The 20660-nt window shown below is 41.7% G+C and overlaps 1 protein-coding gene across 7 annotated transcripts in view; it reads left to right on the top strand.

Moving 5' to 3' along the window:
* ptprfa (protein tyrosine phosphatase receptor type Fa) overlaps window positions 1-20660 on the top strand; it is a 454009-nt gene that overhangs the window by 310094 nt on the left and 123255 nt on the right. For all 7 annotated transcript variants that reach the window (XM_037768968.1, XM_037768972.1, XM_037768971.1 and 4 more), the window contains one exon: window positions 3938-4131. In XM_037768968.1, the coding sequence (XP_037624896.1) occupies window positions 3938-4131 (194 nt within the window). The remainder of the gene's footprint in view (window positions 1-3937; window positions 4132-20660) is intronic.

Below are 20660 nucleotides of genomic sequence, written 5' to 3'. Positions count from 1 at the left end.
CTGTTACATGGTTCTTTTGTTCTTCTTCCACTCTGCACAGGCTGCAGCTTTGTATTTGTATAACAGGAGTTTATTGACGTTTCTCCTCCAAAGCTGGAGCCTGATTCTGGAAGCTTGCTGATACTATAAGAGGTTAAACGATTCTAATTAGTCTAAAGCGCATAGTGCTGACACCAAGTTCCAGAGCTTTACTTTGCCTGCTGTGCTGGGTGATACTTGAGCTGCTTTAACACTTTTCTCTCCATGTCTTAATCTCTTAGTGCAGGACATTTGAACCTTTAACGCTTCCTTTCCTTTCTCCTTGTCTGTCTTGAATTCCATTAACATTTGCACAACCTCATCTCCTCATTTTTGTTGAAGTCAAATTTGTATTCATTTGCACCTCCCTCTGAAGCTGACCAAGCATTCCAGAAGAATCTTCATGAGCTCATTTTGATATTCTATAAAGTTGAATAAACCCTGCTCCCAGCATCCTCTTGGGGCTCCATTTGACAAGCTTTGATGTGTATAACCTGCAAAGATAGCGGGCAACCTTCACTTTACCTTGTAACGTCTCCAGGCCTAGAAGTTTCTCACCGGGTCAGGAGGACTCTGATGCTACTTATCAGATGGGGATAGAGAAACCACTGGATTGCATATGAGAGAACAGGCTTAATACAACTCTGCTCCTATCCACAACATCTTCTGTTGTTTGAACTGTTTGGATATGATGTGTAATGCTGTTGGGGTAGAACTCTACAACTATGATACATCCACTTTAAGCTGCTTAGTTTTGCATATTTTTTTCTTTCAGTTTTTTTCTGGCCCATTAAACAGCCCTTCTCCAAAGCCAACTCGTTCTCACACCCAACTTACCAAATACCAATGCTTGGTCAATAAGGGTGGGAAAAAATTGATTCACCTACGTATCACCAATTGTTTTTACGATTTTTAAATACATTTTTTAATGCCAGAATCAATATATTTGCTTCTTTTGAGTCTATGCAGAGGCAGAAGGAAGTTACCGCTTTTATTGTCGTGGTCTGAAAAACGTGACATCATATCTGTTCCGTATCCGTCAACCAAAACAAAACTGAAATGAAAAAGTAGAAAATGGTGGAGGGTACGCGTGGATACGACCGGAACCTCACATGTTAAATCCAGCGTGGTAAACACTACACATCCAGTAAAGGATGGGAACACTTTGGGTTTCACACATTGACAGGAAAAGCAGAGCTAGACATCACGGCTAAAGCTGCATGCTAACTCGTAACGTTATCGTATCGCGGTAAGGTGCGGTCAAGCTAACCACTCTCATCTCTGTTGTCAAATGGGGAAACGCTACAACTGTAGAGCACCCATATACTGACATTCATTACCTCCGCCAAGGCCGAAGGCCTAGGAAGGAGGTTATGTTTTCACCGGCGTTGGTTTGTCTGTCTGTCTATCTGTCTGACTGTTAGCAGGATTACTCCAAAGGTTCGCGATGGATTTGAATAAAATCTTTTGGAGGGGTGACGTGTAGCACAATGAACAATCCATTCGATTTTGGTGGATTCAGGAATTCAGCCCCGAGCATTAAGAATATAACACATGCGTAGTGTAACTGATGACGCGTTGATGACGCGTGACCCTGCCTCCTTCTGAGAGCAGAGAGATACGTGTGTGGATGTGTGGCGAGTCTTCGAGGTGCAGGAGCTGCTGTCAGTCCGCGGTGAGAAAGAACAAAGCAGTAGATGACGGGATGAGAGACAACGTAGTGTAACGTTATACAGACATAACAAGGCTGCTGAATGAGAGAGGCATCCACCGATACATTACACGGAATCAGGTACACCACGGTACAGACTTACTGCATACAGCCCATGGGTGCATTATACGATTATAAAAGGGATGAATTACAGCCAATATAGCCATTATTACAGTCGCATACAGCTAGCAGGAAATGATCCTCTGATTCACAACCGTCTCTTCATACATTCATGACTATGTACTCACTGGCGTTTTCATTCCAAAATGGAGGCAGCGCTACCGCAGCGCCATCTAGTGGCTGTTGTCAAAAAAGCACCGGAGTTTCGCCTCTTTGCTTCTATAGGCCTACTTTTTGCCCCGTGTATGTTTGACCTATCCGTCCATCTGTCCATCCTTTTGATGCGTTGGGAGTGAGAACAGGTTGCCAAAGCAGTTTCTGCAGTATATAAACCTTAAAACACCAGCTTGGTGTTTCAGTGGGGAAAACGGAGCTTTTACATAATGATGACATGGACCTGCCCAGTGAGGGTCAGGGGCTGTTAGAAGCCCTTTCTCTGAGATAGGTCATTTTAAATATTGGCAATATAGCCGATGATACAGCAAAGCTGTTGTTATTATCCTGGATTTATGTTGATTTTGTCGATGTGACGATGTCCTAACCATGAAATAATTGGTCTGCCAGGCTGTTTGTTTCACTCCTTACCAGATGTTGGCTGTGATGCAAAGAAGAAGAGATTTAGCTATTGTTATGTTGTCTTGTGTCTCTCTCTGTGGACTGAGGTCTCTACAAGGACAACCTGGAAACTGAAAACTGAAAAACAGACAAATTAGACGCCTTAGTGTATACTAGTCTTAATGAGCCATGTACGTCTGTTATCTTCCATTGACCATTGAAGTGTTTGCTCGAGTGCTTACACTTATACTTATTAGTTAGGTTTCCAATACATAAACATGATCAGTATATGTCAAAGTGAATGTGATATTAACATATTAACGCAAATTTGTTTTAATGCCACTAATTTCTTTAAGGCACTAACACAACTTGTGATATTTAGGTTGTAGCGGGTTCAGTTTTAAAGCTAGAGTGAAGCTACTGGTATCATCTGAAACTAGAACCTAAGGAATCCATCGGTACCAATCATGTCATACTAGCTTGTCGAGAAGGAGGTTAAATAATGCTCCAAACTTACGCTAAATTTTGGTGAGGAAAAACTGGCATGGCCATTTTCAAAGGGGTCTCTTGACCTCTGACCTCCAGATATGTGAATGTAAATGGGTTCAATGCAAGTCATAGTCAAGTCAGCACACTGACACACTGACAGCTGTTGTTGCCTGTTAAGCTGCAGTTTGCCATGTTGTGATTTGAGCATATGTTTTATGCTAAATGCAGTACCTGTGAGGGTTTCTGGACAATATCTGTCATTGTTTTGTGTTGTTAATTGATTTCCAATAATACATATATACATACATTTGCATAAAGCAGCATATTTGTCCACTCCCATGTTGATAGGAGTATTAAATACTTGACAAAACAACCAATCAGAGCCGAGCTGGAGCCTTGCCGTCTCTGAGCAGCTGTCAATCACTCACAAACTCTGATCAAACGGTCACAGTAGGCAGCGCTGATCAAATATGAATCAATATTCTGTTACTGTAATGCCTATTTCTCTCCTCAAATGTTATAAGAATCATCTTGTAGTGTACTGTTTAGCTGTAAAATGAGAAAGTTTGTGACCCGGCAGCCATGTTGAGACCAGCCGGAGCACAGCCAATAGGAACGCTCTCTCTCTGAAATGACCTGTGATTGGTCAAAGTCTCCCGTCACTGGCTAGATGTCCTAAAGCCTGAAAACAGAGCCATGAAGAGGAGCAGAAGTCTAGTTTTCTCTCAGAACACTTAAATTACAATATGCTGAAAGGTTATTATGGATTTTTTGCCCAATGATGCTAAAACCATTCTGCCTACTGCAGGTTTAATCGTGATTAAATATTGTAATCGATTGACAGCTCTAGTTATTATAGAAAATGATTATATTAGCCTATAGGAAACCGTTAAAGGAATGCTATAACCCTAATATGCAGAGATTTCTAAATCTTGACAGATACTCAGTGAGAACATATCAGAGTCAGAGCAAAACACACACATCAGGACATCCTCATAAAAGCTTTGTTCTAAAGTTGAAGTTGTGTGCTGTGTTGTGCTGCAGTGCCGGGAGCTCCTCCCAGGAAGGTGGAGGCAGATGCCCTCAACTCTACTGCCCTCAGGGTGACCTGGAAGCCTCCCCTGACTGTGAAGCAGCATGGCCAGATCAGAGGCTACCAGCTGGTCTACTCCAGGCTGGAGAACGGGGAGCCTCACGGCCAGCCGGTCATCGTGGACGTTTCCTTCCCTGAAGCCCAGGTACTGGCACACTCTCTCAGTTCAGTCTCAGTCTCAGTTCAGTCTTCACTCTCTCAAGCAGCTGCTTTTTGTTTATTTAAGTTCTTTGACAAATGTTGACTTGTGTTACTTTTGATAATTGTTGCCCCCACGTTGTGTAAGTAGCAAATGTACTCACACCCATCTGTGCACCCATGGGCGTGTTGGTCTTGTTGGCACATTGCTATCTTGAGGCAGCAGAAAGCGATTGCACCATTGGCCAGAAAAAGCTAAAGTCTAAAGTCTGGTGCAGTATTTCCCTGCTATTTAAAGGGCGCATTATTCCGATAGTAAGATGATGTTTACAACATGCGTACACTCTGCTTGTTACACACACAGGGACGCAGCAGCGCTCCTCTTCCTCAGTTAAATACAGTGTCAGCGCTTAGAACAATGTTTTTATTTATGTTGAGGAAAACACTAAATTCAGTCGGCAGGTGACAATTCAGAATATAATGGAATATAATGAGGCGAGCACCGGGTCCACCGGCCAAGGACCAGTGGATCCGTGCACTTTCACTTCACGCAGGAGCAGATTTGTTTCCTAACGGATCGCTTCTCCAATTTGCCGAATCCACTTTTAAATAGCAATGTGCCCGGTGCAGGCGCACCTGGCTTTTCAGGGGAATGGGAGATAACACTCTGATTGGTTTAATTCCTGTTACCCCCAAAACACACCTCTGATTAATTAAGAGACTAAATACAACCCCTTTCCCCCCTGCCCCTTAATTTGCGACCAGATGATGCGCCGTTTAATTAACAAAAGTGGAGTTGGACACGCCCTAAATGCACTTGCTCCATGCTCTTTAGACCATGGGCTATAGATCGTTTAAAGAGGGGTCCGTGGAGTTGATACCCATCTGGGTTGACTTCAGTTATTACTATGCACACACAGCTCTAATTTTTAGGAACAGAAGTGAGCGTTAACTAGGCTGTACATTTCATGGATGGTGGTACTTTTAGGATGAGAATACACATACAGTGCCTTGTTATTCCCTTAAAATAATTGTATTTCATATTTGTTGCATTTCAGCCGACAGTGGTTTGAAAATAGCCACAAATATGAATGTGTGAATAATAGATAATCCTCGATAATCGTGCTTAGGAAAGCAAAAGCAAAAGCAAGTGTGTGTTTGTGTTTGAGATTCAGATTGAGTCCAATGGGCATCAAATAGTGTGCAGTTTGACATGAAGTGGGGTTATTTAGAGGTAAAGGGAATTAGAAGTAGAGATTTACTGCCATTCAGTAAATGATCAGACTGAAATGAACCACATCATATGAGGCCTTAAAACAAAATCACTATAAGCAAGGACGTATTAACCCTTTCAGGCCCTGGGCTTTTTTGCTGAGTTTTCACTCCCTGCTACATGTCTTGGCTCGCATACATACATATATTATTATTATCAGGATATGTTGGGCTTATCAGAAAAGCCATCAATTTACATTTGAGTAGTAACACATATTGTAGTTCATGTTTTTTGCCTCTGTCCTCATGTTTTCAACACACTATATGTCTGCATATAAATGGAAAGATGAGAGTGTGAGTGTTGCAGGGATAGAGGAACCATTCTGACCCTTGGTCATTTTAGAAATTGCATTAACAGTGCAAAAAAAACAAAACCAAGGCACAGTTGTGAAGTGGGAGGAGGTACTGCAGGTGCGAAGGCACGAAGTAAAAGTTCCATTCATTCTCTCCGTTAGATAGTGTGACTCACAGTTGGAGCTCCTCTTGGATCAGCCTGTACAAATCTACAGTGCAAGCCTGTGAACATAAAAAGATAGAGGTAGAAGTCAGAGGTTTGATGACTTTCGACTATAAAAAGACTCGCAGCTCAACTTGGACTTTAACACCAGTGATTTGTGACTTCACTTGGACTTGAGAGCCTTTTGACTTGAAAATACTTGATACCTCCCCCCAAGCCCAAAGATGAAAAAGTATGTTATTTAAAAAGTGTGTGCACGAACACTATCAACAGCCTAGTGCTGGAGGTAACTGTGATAGCATCAGAGATGTTGGGTTTATTATACCCCCGCAACAACGTAGTCGGTGGTATATAGAGCTCCTCGTGTCTGTCCTTCCGTCAGTCTGTCCGTTCGAGTGTCACACTTTTGTTTCCGGAGTAGAACTCAAAACATTTTTTACTTAGGAACTTCAAATGTGGTCTGATGGTTGACAGTGTGGTGTAGTTGTGCATTTTAGGGGTTAAAAGTCCAGGGTGCCCAAAATCTTTGAAATTTTGGCCAAAAACTGTGATTTTTTTCAACTTCAAGGTGGCCAAAATCTTTGAAATTTTTCTAAAAGGAAAAACCTTCGGTGTTGTGAGCCATGCTCACTTTGCCTTGTTTACTTTTTGAGAGATTCTTTATTGATTTGTTTAGGAAGAGGATTTCCTCGTAGGGAAAAATAGCTGAACTGAACAAACTCAACAGAGATGTTCAGTGGTGTTTTTTTGTTTTTTTTACTTTATTTTTGGTGAATGTTATTGGGACTTGCATTTGATCGTCTTACACTTAACTCCCCAGATCCACTTTGTTTGAACCGATCCAACAGCATCCAGTCAAGTTACAGGAGAAAACCATGAAGAACGTTACATTACGGCAGTTACTCTGTTGTTAAAATGGCATTACATTTGGTGAAGAGCGCATTATGACTTGTTTAGGACTCGAAACTCAAAGTTTAGGACTTGGGACTTGCCAATCTTTACTTGGGACTTCAGTGCAAAGACTTGAGGCTTACTTGTGACTTGCAAAACAATGTCTTGGTCCCACCTCTGGCAGAAGTTAATTATGAACGCCAAGGTGAATTTCAGTGAGAAACATCCAATTTCCGAGCTTCAAATTCTGTTACGTGCCGCACTGATGTCGGTCAAGATTAGTGTTGAGAGAACTTAAAACACAATCTTCTGCTTAAATCAATTCACTTTAGAATTTGGGGTTTTAATGTGTTTTAATTTCAGATGAATTCAGCAACTATGGTGAAACATTTTGTTCACAACTGCAACAACAAAGCATTCTGAATTCTCTACCGTTCTGATTCAAGGTCCATGGTTCATTTATTGTCATTCTACAATACAGGGTTGCACAACGAAATGTAAGTTGTAGTCCCATTATCTCTCTTTATGTCTCCACACAAGAAAACAAATCAAAACTATTTTGTATGGTCTAGTGTGAAGGATGAGGATGAGTTGAGCAGTCTCACAGCCTGAAGAAAGAAGCTGCTCTGTAGTCTGGTGTTACAGCAGCGGATACTTCTGTATCACTTGCCAGACGGCAGCAGGGTGAACAGGCTGTTGCTGGGTATTCATTGGTATTCATGCCTCTGACTGACATCCTCTTCATAGCCACAGCGGCCGAGGCTTGTGGGTATTGTAGCATTTACAATGTGATTTCTCAGAAACAGAAATAATTTAAACTGGTGGTCATTAAAAGAACTATGTGATTGTTATGTTATCAGGGAGAGTCCTGTCCTTCTATGTTCAGTGATAATGAGGATTTTTTTTAAACAAAGGTTTGAAATGGGAGTACAGAATGGAGAGCACTTCTAGATTCAGCAGCACCTCTCAACTCACAACAGTGTCCAAAATTAGGATTTTGACTCACCAGCCAAGGGGAGTGGTAGATAAAAAAATCCGGTAGTCGGTGTTACCGATGTTACCGGTGTTACGCGTTGGTCAGGCACACACCGATTACATTACCTACCCACCGCCCCCACTGTTTCTTTTTTAAAGAAATAAAACCCATTTAGTTCATTTTGGCGTATCAGCAGTGTGTTATCAATAGATAGTTGGAAGACGGACACTACAAACTGAAAGTGAAGGCATCTGCTCCATACGGAACCTCAGCTTAGAGCAGCAGGTGTCATATTTCACACACGCGGGAGGAGAGAGAGTTGACAGACCGAGAGATGGCGGAGGAGTTGGTGTCGAAGCGAAAAGCAAACGCGCCTATTTGACAATATTTCAGATTTAAACCCAGTGCTATAAGGGAACCATAATGTTAATGAAGTGAAAGTTTATTAACCGGTGGGACATTTTTTCTCACCGTCACATCCCTACTGGGTATAGGCTACAATGGTATATGGTGGTATTTGTGTAAAACAAATAAAGAAAAGCTGAGCGAAACTCTGAGGAGCAGCTCGCCACTAAAAGGAGAATAGCTGGTCCACCTTAACAGCCCACCTTAAGTGAGCCAGAGCGGAAGTTGTCGCTAACTTCTGGGCTAAACCCCTTCACTTTAATCAGCAGGTGTCAAACGACAGGAACTTGGCTTGGGTCTTGAGGAGTTGTAGCATTAATTCACCGACAGTCCAAATTGTACACGCACTGCACGCACAGCTATAACGTTACAGCTAACTCCGCACTTTCTCTCTCAACCGCACACTCGCTAATGTAAAGCACACAGTGCCTGTGTGTGTGCGCGCGTGTGTGTGTGTGTGTGTGTATATGTGACAAACTCCAACACAGACAACAGAGGACAGAAGCATCGTAAATGACACCAAAACGTGGTACAGACTCTCAGTGTAACCAAGCATAGTTTTTTATTACATGAGTCTTTTGGTACAAACGTTACCCACCAGTGTGGCGAATAGCCTTCTGACATTTAGGGCGTATTCACACCTGCCTTGTTTAGTTGGTTTGAATGGAACCCTGGAGCGTTTACCCTCTTGGTGCGCTTCGTTTGGGCAGGTGTGAACACAGCAATCGCACTCGGGTGCAGCACCAAAGCAAGCGAACCGAGACCTCCTTGAAGGGGTGGTCTCGGTACGGTTCGTTTAGGGTGAGAACTTGATCCGACCTCGATCCGGCCCAACTGGAGAAAGCATTGCACCTTTTTGTATTAAACCAGCTCCGATCGCAAGCTGCACTGTGCATGTTAACACCAGACAACATTTTTACAAAAGAACCTACGCTTGACCTCGCTATTCACATCAGTAGTAAACAGGTGTAACGTCAGGCTGTGTTGAAGACCACGGGCATACCTGTTGGATCTTTGGAAATATTTTCGGCCGATGAGCATGTCACAGTTTAGGAGGGTTTATGCACGCCTCCTCCTCCGTACGTCTTGATATGAGCCTTCAGCGACTCCAGTGCATCAATACATTGTTTTCCAGTCGCCTCATTTTCAAACTGTATCTTTGCCTTGAGTGAAAAATTGCTACGAGGCAAAAAAAAGATGCCCAGGGCCAAGATCAAGCCGCGTAGTTGTCCCTCCATTGTTGTGTTCTGGAAGTCTGCTCTTCTTTGTTTACTTCCAGGAGTTTTCCAGCATTGAAATTCTGACCAATTAGAGAGCAGTTTCTTTGCACACCAAAATTTTGGTCCGCTTGTAAACGCTGCCGTGTGAACACAAACCAAACTCGAGCCAATATGCAACATTGTAACAATCTGGTCCCTGATTCAGACCAGAGCAAACAAACTACAGGTGTGAAAACGCCCTTACTCGCCGGACAGAAAATCTACCCACATCTGGCGCTTGGCGGGTGTTCATTTGGGACCCTGCTTCACAACTCTATTCATGGACTTCTCTCCCCTATGTTTCTATGTCTTCCTGAGTTCTGAATTATGGCACCACAGTTGTCATCATGGTTGGAAGTATAATGCCACAATCATGTCATATTGGTGCCAGATCAGAGTTACCATTTTACCAGAATCACCTTTGTCTTCCTGGTGAACATGGTAGCAGCAGCAGGAGTGAGCACTTGTGAGTCTACTGCAGCAGAAGTCAGAGGGTGGATGTTTGTGAGCTCTCAGTGAGGTGTTGTTCAGCTCCTCTCCTCTCAGCTTGTTTTGGTCTCCAGGAGGAGCGTCTCACCTCATTTCCTTTATAAGCAGCATTCCTGTCTTATCTGTGCAAGGCAGGAGGCCTGATAGAGGTCCGGCATCTCACAACCCATCTACAACTTCTCTCTTAACACGCACGCACGCACACACACACACACACTTCACACGCCCGCTGAGGGGACTTTTCTTCAAGGAACTGTCTTGAAGCCTCATCTGTGATATGTTTAGTCTGTCCCCCTGGCGTCAGTGATGGTGATGAGAGTCAACACACAGTCTGTAGAGCGACTCCGTAAACAAAATTCGATGCAGCACACACACACACACACTTCACACACTGAGCCAGACACACACTGACCTGACTACTCCTGAAAAGAACTAATGAACTAATGTCAACTTATCAAAAAGCAGTAAAAGAAGCCAGGTCTTCCTATTTCTCCATCATCATTACAATTGTTTTACATTTTAAAGTTAAATGCATCAATCTGGTGCACTTTGAGTATCTGGTGCACTTTGAGAGCAACATTAAGAGGCTAGATCTATAAAGAACTTTGTGCTCTTAAACAATTTTGTTCTCTAGCACTGGTGGGATGTAACTAAGTATTTTTGTACTACTCTAGTACTGTACTTAAGTACAATTTTGAGGGAACTTTATACTTCAACTCACTAATGTCCATCTCAGAGAGAACCATTGTACTTTTAACCCCACTACATTCATTAGACAATATTAGTTATTAGCTACTTTGCAGATTCATGTTCTTAATACAAAATATAAATAAACTAATATACTATGATGTATCATTATCCAATCAGCCTTGGTTTTGCACTCACATTAATGTGATGCAACCTCCGTATTCCCTTCTCATAGTTATTAGTGCTCCAAGCATAGTTTTTTTTCTCCCAAACAATGTAGAGAGTTCCAATGTGGGGACATGAGTTTCTTGGAATTAACAATGACCTTCAGTGTTGACACAAGTGGCACAAGAAGTGAACACAAATGATTTTGAATAGTAAAATGTAGGGCTGTCAATCGATTAAAATATTTAATCATGATTAATTGCATGATTGTCCATATTAAATCACAAATTAATTGCAAAAAATGTACCTTAAAGGGATATTACTATTTAATACTCTTATCAACATGGGAGTAGTCAAACATGCTTGCTGTGTGCAAATGTATTTATATATTTTAGGGCTGTTAATCGATTGAAATAATTAATCGCACATTTTTTATCAGTTTAAAATGTACCTTAAAGGGAGATTTGTCAAGTATTTAATACTCTTATCAAAATGGGAGGGGGCAAATATTCTGCTTTATGCAAATGTATGTATATATTTATTATTGGAAATCAATTAACAACACAAAACAATGACAGATATTGTCCAGAAACCCTCACAGGTACTGCATTTAGCATAAAACAATATGCTCACATCATAACATGACAAACTGCAGCCCAACAGGCAACAACAGCTGTCAGTGTGTCAGTGTGCTGACTTGACTATGACTTGCCCCAAACTGCATGTGATTATCATAAAGTGGGCATGTCTGTAAAGGGGAGACTCGTGGGTACCCATAGAACCCATTTACATTCACATATCTGGAGGTCAGAGGTCAAGGGACCCCTTTGAAAATGGCCATGGCAGATTTTTCTCGCCAAAATGTAGCATTCGTTTTGAAGCATTATTTAGCGTCCTTAGCGACAAGCCAGTATGACATGGTTGAAAACCTAAAAATTGCAAGTTGCGTTACAGCAATTAGTGGCGTTAAAATGAATATGTGTGAATATGTTATTATTGTGTTAACTTTGACAGCCCTAGTGAAATGAGATTGAAGTGAACGGCCGGCAGAACGGCCATACTGGAAGGTGGAGTGAAAAGCCATCTGTCATAGAGAGGGGGGAGACATGATGATATTGTTTATATGGGAATGCGGCGCATAGTCTCTCCTGGATGACATTCATAATGTGGCACTCAGTTGATCACATTAAAGTTGACAGAAATAGAAAAAAAAAGTAAATAGTAAAAGATGAAAAGAGCTTGAGAGGGAAGCTCTTCAGATGGAGTATACTGGCCCCTTAACAGTGTTGAGAAGCAGCAGAGAGTTTCCAGGTTCGACAGCATGACATGCTTTTTGTATTAACATCACACATTCTCTGTGATGAATGGCTTCAGTCTCTGGTGTACTGATGAGTCATTTCAGAAGGAGGCTCACATCTCTGCCAGCAGAACCAGTTGTACCCCGGCTGCTTGCGTCCAGCCCATGTGTCCTTGTCAGGGTGACGGACAGCCGCTTCCCGCTCTGCCGATGAACTTCTGGAATCCGTCACCGGTGCCACAGCTTCAGTGTGACGTCACTAAAGTGAAGACCAAAGAGCAGCGTTTTTGAAAGTCACTGAGCTGGGCGGTGAGTGCTGAGCTGTGTGTTGTCTCCAGTCAAGCTGCCTGAAAATCCCTCATTTGTCTCACTGAGGTTTGGCTGGTCAACAGTCTGAGATTACTGCTTTTTTTTGTCACAAAAAAGACCTTGATGACAAAATAAATACAGTCATGCCAAACTATCGGAGCTTACAGGCAGGGAGCAAAGCTGTAATTGGCTGCTCCTTCCCAGTTTTGGCTTTTCTCCGCTGTTTGCTTTCGACTCGACTCCCTCCATCTCCCCCCCCATCTTTTCTGCTGGCAAGCTTGTGGGTTTTAAGATCTCAGTGAGGCGTATTTGTGGATGGCTGAAGGATGCTTGAAGGAGCCTCTTATCCCTCACAGCACCGATGGCTGTGAAGCGTGAGCATCACCTGATCTGATAAGATATGGCAACCTCTCTGTGGCCCATCTCTTTTTGTTGTAGCCCAGAGAAACATACCCAGCCAATGGCAGAACATTAAGGGAGCCGCAGGGGACACTGTCTTCATTGTCTGTCTTTTTGGTCAAGTAACATAGTAGAACCATATTTCACATGAGCCAAGATGTAGCTTTCAAATTTGACCATTTTATAGCTGGCCAGACATTCACTCAAATGAATTCCAACGCCTTTAATTGATCTGCTGTACAGTAACATGGAGCATTGTGAAGGTAAAGACTGGGTGACTGGAAACTCTGCTCATTATCCCAGAGGTTCTCAAACACGTTGGGCCCAGGGACCCCTTACAGGGGAGAACATTTTCCAAGGACCCTCTCATTATACCACTTATACCCTTAGATGCTATTGGAACTATTTGTATTCTAAAACTTTTCAACCTAAATACTGTTTGATAGTGATAAACAGAAAGACATTTCTATTTGAATCATGATAACACCACTTTGCTTTGCCCTGATATTCCAGGTGCTCTGTAATCATTTGTCTCTTTAGCTTGGCCGGCTTCATTTGCCGGTAACTGAAGACACATGACGCATTTTAGTCTCCTGTCGCTGTTCTCAATAAAACCAAACTTGACATAACTGTCTTCATATTTTCTCAATTAAGCCAGTTGACGATGTGGACTGACTCAAATATTTCTCAGTGCTCACATGCTATCTAGCTGGCTAATAAGCTAAGCTAAGATCAGATAAGATAAGATAAGATATTCCTTTATTAGTCCCGCAGTGGGGACATTTGCAGTGTACAGCAGCAAAGAAAGGGGATAGTGCAAAAAAACAAGATGCATCAGCTAACACAGTAAAAAAAGAGCTAAACAAAATATGAACCATTTAAATAGAAGGAAGTATAAAAATAGGAGCAGTATATACAGTATTGACAATAAACAGACTATTAACAAAATTGCACAAGTGTAAAATGATATTGCACAGTGAGAATGAATGAATGAAATTCCACCTGAAAATATCAGGTTATTGTCAGTTTTTAGTGTGTAAGTGTAAGTGTAAGTGGTCTACTGGGAGCAGTGCTGGTTGTGGTCTACTGGGAGCAGTGCTGGTTGTGGTCTACTCGGAGCAGAGCTGGTTGTGGTCTACTGGGAGCAGTGCTGATTGTGGAGTCTGAAAGCTGCAGGAAGGAAGGACCTGCGATAGCACTCCTTCACACACTTTGGGTGGAGCAGGAACGGTTGGTTGCTCCCTGAGTGAAGTGACTGATTCATGACAGATTGACGTGATGTGTCACAGTCATATCAGAGTTTCTATTGGCGCAAAGCTATCGTGGGTGGGAGTAATGGACACAATCTGCTTGTTTTATTGGTGCACATGGTCCCTATCTGTAGATATGTACTTTTTAATGATACAGCACAATTTTATAATTTATAGCAAATTATTTTGTGGACCCCCTGGCAGAGTGCCACGGACCCCACTTTGAGAATCACTGCCTTATTCAACCAACATGTTTTGGCACAGGGTCTTTGCCAGCCCATAGCGAGATTAGAGCAAATATGATTAAAAAAAGTTATTTTTATAAAATGGTCGCTATATCCTGGCAGTCGACTCCTAACAGCATCTCCAAGATTTCACAGACCACAGGAAAACAACCAATCAGAGCCGAGCTGGAGTCTGCTGTCCAGCTGCCGTCTATGAGAGCCGGCTGTCAATCACTCACAAACTCCGATCAAACGGTCAAACTAGGCAGCGCTGATCAAATATGAATCAATATTCTGTTACTGTAATGCCTATTTCTCTCCTCAGTTGTTCTCAGAAACATCTCATAGAGTACTGTATAGCTGTAAAATGAGAAAGTTGGTGACCTGGTAGCCATATTGAGATCTGTTGAGGTAATACCAAGCACCGCCCACCAGCCGGAGCACAGCCAATAGGAACGCTCTCTCTCTGAAATGACCTGTGATTGGCCAAAGTCTCCAGTCACGGGCTAGATGTTCTAAAGCCTGAAAACATAGCCATGAGGAGGTGCAGAAGTCTAGTTTTCTCTCAGAACACTTGAATTACAATATGCTGGAAGGTTATTATGGATTTTGATGATGCCAAAACATCGTTGCCTACTGAAGCTTTAAAAGGTAAAAACTGTTGTAGTCTGTGTATACACTGGCTGGATTGCCTAATGAGAACTCATCCGATTAGGCAAATACATAGCACACGCTATGAGGGTTCTAAACTTAAACTGCTGGATTAACTGATAGTCTATAACTAATTAATATACTGTTATTGTTGTTAAGTTACACAGAAATGCGTCCATCTATCCGGTCTGTTTGTTATTGTGTCATGTGACTTGTTGCCAGAAGGCAACGGTGAAATGTGAGTGAGAGTTGGAGAGAGGAATGCCACGGGACACCGGTGTTGGCATAGTTTGTTGTGTTGGAGTACAGAGATGTTATCTAAAAGATTTTCAGTGACATGACTGAATATTTTGATGATTTCCACGATGTGGATGCGACGTGAGATTTCAGAACAAGACTTCTCCTTGAGATATAACAAACAGACCAGTTTTATTTCTCTGCAGGGTCCTTTCCATAATGTTGTCAGACACTTCTAGTAACAATCAGAGCCTGTCAGTGGCAAAAACAAGCACTTTTAGTGGACGTAAATTGACGGTGAGGAGTTGCCCCGAGCGATTACAATGCAGCCCGTTTAGCGTCTGGCGTCTGCAGCGTTCTCCCTCAATACTGGACCACTTTCAGTAATTGTTGTCCCCATTAGTCACTTAGACACAAACACATGGGAAAATAGGGTTTCCAGGTTGAAAAATACCCTTCAACAGATTCCAAAATATAAACTATCTACTACTTTATATAAACATCTTTGACCACCCAAAATATCCTCTACAACCTATTTATAGCATTACTATAACATTGAAATAACGTTAACTATACATCTTGCTCATTTAGCTACAGTACGTTATCTTTCACTCAAACCTTTGCTAAATAACTATAATAAAGTGCTCTACTCAAGGAGCTACAATGACAAATGAAAATACTAGGGCTGTCCCCAATACCATTTTTTGGGCTTCGAAATTTAGGACAGAAATACTCGAGATATTCAAAGCTTCGCGGCGTGGCGCGGCAGGATGACATGTTCTTCTGTCTGTCTGTCTCATTCTCCTCTGTTTCAGGGCCTGGGATAGTGCCAACCTGGCGATATCCATCTGAGAATAACTAATAATAATGAATGTTCAATATGAATAATGACTTATGTGGGATTATTTTGAGATCACGGCAATGGTTGACACTTTGAAGCATTTGGGTCAGCCCTAAAAAACTACAGACAGTAGGGCCGCCATCTTGTTACATTGTTTACATGCGGGAGCTAGCAAAACTCAATTGCATTGGGCAGAAAAATGCTTCTATCTTGCTTCGAAAAAAGTCTTCCTAATCAAATTTTGTCAAAACTAAATAAGAAAGGCTTTTGGCAATGTGTTATATCGGTATCCTCACTCTAGCTTTAAAACTGAGACCGCTACAACCTCAAAATCGCTAGTTGCGTTAATACATTAAATAGATTAGTGTCATTAAAATGAATTTGCGTTAACGTGTTATTATCACGTTACCTTTGACAGCCCTAGTAATAACCAAAAGAAACAGCTTGCAGATGCAAATGGCTGAAATGAGTTTTGACAGTTTCATGAATGTCTGAGCTCAGCGTTTGGGACATGGTCAGATGTTCAGAAATAAAGAGTAGAACTGCTGCTCCTTCATATTGAAAGATGGTTGGGGCATAGGGATGCCTTCTGGGTGCCTCCCTGTGGAGGTTTTCAAGAATATTCAACTGGGAGAAGACCCAGGGGCAGAACCAGAACTCACTGGGGGAGTGGTACAATGTTTCACCTCTGAATCCCCAAGGAGGAGCTCTACAGAAGGACTTGTGGGCTACCTCGACTCCAAAACAAGCCTGACTGATTGTCCCCAGGTTGTTGCTCCCACATGTCAGAGGACATTTGCATGAAGATGATTATTGAGCAACTATTCAGTCTTTGTTATTGTAAAGATAAATTCATGCTGAAGAGCATCCGGTGTCACTTTTAACTCTTTAGTGAATGGGTGTGAACTGCAAACTGTGAATTTGCTGTCTATATGGACAGCAGTTTTGTAATGAGATGGTGTTGTGTTTACGGCCTTCAGACTTAACAGATGCCTCTCTCATTCAGCAGCCTTGTTATGTCTGTATAACGTTACACTACGTTGTCTCTCATCCCGTCATCTACCACTTTGTTCTTTCTCAATATCTCGCCACACATCCACACACGTATCTCTCGGCTCTCAGAAGGAGGAAGAAAGCTTGGTCATCGTCATGTGTTATACCCTGTGGTCTTGATGCTCAGGCTGATCGGAATTCTTAAAAAATTCCTGAATCTGGATCATGATCCGGATCGCCAGCAAAATCTAATGGATTGTTCATTGTGCTACACGCCACCCCTCCAACATTTTTTATTCAAATCCATCGCAAACTTTTGGAGTAATCCTGCTAACAGACAAACAGACAAACAGACAGACAGACAGACAGACCAACGCCGGTGAAAACAATACCTTTGGCCTTGGAAGGAGGTAATACTAACCATGTCATACTAACTTGGTCTCTTGACCTCTGACCTCCAGATATGTGAATGTAAATGGGTTCTATGGGTACCCACGAGTCTCCCCTTTACAGACATGCCCACTTTATGATAATCACATGCAGTTTGGGGCAAGTCATAGTCAAGTCAGCACACTGACACACTGACAGCTGTTGTTGCCTGTTAGGCTACAGTTTGCCATGTTATGATTTCAGCATATTGTTTTATGCTAAATGCAGTACAAATGACAATATTTGTCATTGTTTTGTGTTGTTAATTGATTTACAATAATAAATATATACATAGATTTGCATAAAGCAGCATATTTGCCCACTCCCATGTTGATAAGAGTATTAAATACTCGACAAATCTCACTTTAAGGTCCATTTTGAACAGATAAAACATGCGATTAATTTGTGATTAATCACGATGAACTATGAAAAATAATGCAATTAATCGAGATTAAATATTTGAATTGATTGATGGCCCTAGTTGAAACAGGTTCTGTTCATGCTGGTTAATATATTATAGTCTGTCCAATTTAAACAATGCTATCATTTGAGAACTTCAGAAAAGCTTGTCTTAGGTGTATTAAGTGTGTGCTGTGAGATGAAACTCTTGAAGTAACGTTGATAACTGACAACACAATACCATCACTCACTTAGCTTCTGTGCAGTGTTTACACCAGGCACGAAGTATTTTGCTTCTCCAATATTTTATTTTACCCATAGTTAGCCATAGCAAACAATGGATCTTACATTTTTAATTGAATGTCAGACTGTGTCTCCGTATCACAAGATGAAATGAAACCGACAGTTCCCCCAGAAAAAGAGATTGTCATTGATCCTGGAAGACTTCTGGGTGCTTTGGCTTGCCTCTGTCATCTTGAGCTGAAGGTTTCTCTGAGTGCTGCTGTTGAATTATGAGTTCAGCCAGTGACACTTGCCAAAAGAACTGATCATTCTACAGACAGTTTATTAGAAGTGCTGCAGTGAACACAGCTGGTCCCTTTAGGCATTTTATGAGAAATTGATCCCGTAGAAAACAATAAATGCCACAGAGTATGATGAGGTTTCATAGCCACAGGAATGTCATACATATGTTACAGGGAGTTTTTTGATCACCGAACAATCCGCTTCACTGTTCAGAGTTCTTTGATAAATCGCAGATGCTTTTTACTTCAGCCTTGATAATCAGCTCTCCAACATGCTTCACCAAACTCCTGTTCCTTATGTTCCGGTCGTGGCCGTTGGCGTTATGTTTTCAGGTTGTCCATCTATCCGTACGTACGTCCCGTTCTCCTGGACGCGATATTTCAGGAACTCCTGGAGGGAATTTCTCCAGAGCCGCATGTAGCTCTTTAGCCCCTCACCAGTGGCTCCCTGTGGCTTTGACAAAAATGATATAGAAATGAATAATGGTTATTTTTTAACATTTTGATTTCCATTAATCATTGTTGTAGGCCTAGAGGGATTCTTACATTGTCCAATTGCAAAAATGTGTTGCCTATATCAGGGATGCACCGATACCCAAAGCCCAGGTATTGCTATCGTTATCGGGACTGAAAAAGTGAAATTGGTGCATCCCCAGCCTTTACACTGAATAATAAAATAAGTTTTAACATTTCAGTCAACTAAACTGTGTGTCACAGTCTACGTACGTCTACGGCCCGGCACTTATCCTTTAATTATGCCAATCCTCAATAGTGATGGCTAGTCTTGAGTTTCTCTAGCTGCAGTAGGTTTACAAATCCAAAAGAAAGAAAATTCTTGGAGGAAAATGGAGAATTTAATAGTGCGTAGACAGATTTGTTTGCTTTCTGCGGCGAGAAATTAGCAAACAACAAAAAAAGTAATTGAAAGACATTTCCAGAACAAACACACTGGAAGCTCCTGCTGAAAAGAGCTTGCAGCCAAATCTCCTCAAGACGATTCTTCAATGTCTTTCCTCTCGTTTGCACCTGGGTCCTCACTGCATTACCTTCATTATAAGGCTCAGATACATTTTGCGGCTACAGACAGATTTTTTTATTTATTTTTTGGCCAAAAATGTCTCTTTTGATAGTAAAGGTTGCTGACCCCTGCACTACACAGACATGTCTGCACATGACATCCACTCAGAGGTCTGTATAGAATGTTGAGGACATGGGCAGATGACTAAACCTACACCCTGTGGAATCCTGCAACCCTGGAGGCTAAGCACACAGTGTGTGAGTGTATATTTTTATGTTTTAAGGTGCAAGTACAACACTATATTTACAATATGGTCTAAGACTATGACACATATTCTATTTTCTTCCTTTTTAATAAACTGTTTACAACAGACAACATATCTCGAAGGTTTTGCTATATTTAACTTCATAATTTTCAGTGTTAATGGCTTTACAGACCCCTGCAGGTCAGCTAATATAATATCACTTAATCCTGTTGTGAGGGAACATGTTGGTGCCTTTCCTTATCAACCTTGGTATTCATTTCCGACTCAGTGGAGCTTTAGAATCACAAATCTGCAGCGTCCATGTCTGGCACCATCGTCATGGCGGTTCGTTGGATAATTTGCTGTCCAGAAATAAGGTCTAAATATAAAACCACCTAGCATCAAATAGAGGAAGAGATCCAAACTGAGGTTAGACTGCGAACCGTTTTGTTTTAGTCACTACACTCAGTTAATCTGAACCAACACAAAACAGATAGGTAAACACATTTGGGGGTTTCAAAGCAGTAAGTTAGTCAGCATGAAAGTCACAGATATTGGTACCTGTCTATGGACCATTTCATTCATTTAATTTTTTGTTTCCACTTACCGCTAGCTGTAGCCATGCAGATAGCTCTGGTTTTATTTGTTCAGGTTTTGAGTTATTTTTTCTCTGAGATTTCTGCCTCCAAACCAGCACAACTGAGGTGAATTGGTTTGAATTGGTGGTGTTTACAGCGCAAAAAAAGGAAATTTACCTAATTCAACAAAAGCTGTTGACAGTGAGGTCAGCAGAAATCTCAGACCCTTAACACTAGCATCGCCATAGTCCACGCCATTTAACGTTATGGTTCCAAAATTTAAATTATTTCGTCATTGTGTATGATGTGTTTTCTCTCGTTTTCCTAAATGCTTTTTCTGCACATGCCTGTATTGTCATATTGATTGAATATCATTTAGAAATGATATGACCAAAGCCCCCTTTATTCATCAGGAGTAGCGCTGATTAACGTTGGTCCTCTCCTCCGACTCTCCTCCAGTAGCCGAATGATGCATTTGCATAATAGCGTACAGTATGAGCGTATGGAGACAATGAAAGGGACATAGAAACTAATCTGCACGC

The sequence above is a fragment of the Sebastes umbrosus genome, chromosome 5 (genome assembly GCF_015220745.1).
Source record: "Sebastes umbrosus isolate fSebUmb1 chromosome 5, fSebUmb1.pri, whole genome shotgun sequence".
NCBI classification, from domain to species: domain Eukaryota; kingdom Metazoa; phylum Chordata; class Actinopteri; order Perciformes; family Sebastidae; genus Sebastes; species Sebastes umbrosus.
The sequence above is the reverse complement of the archived record's forward strand: the minus strand, read 5'-3'. Positions and strand labels throughout refer to the sequence as shown.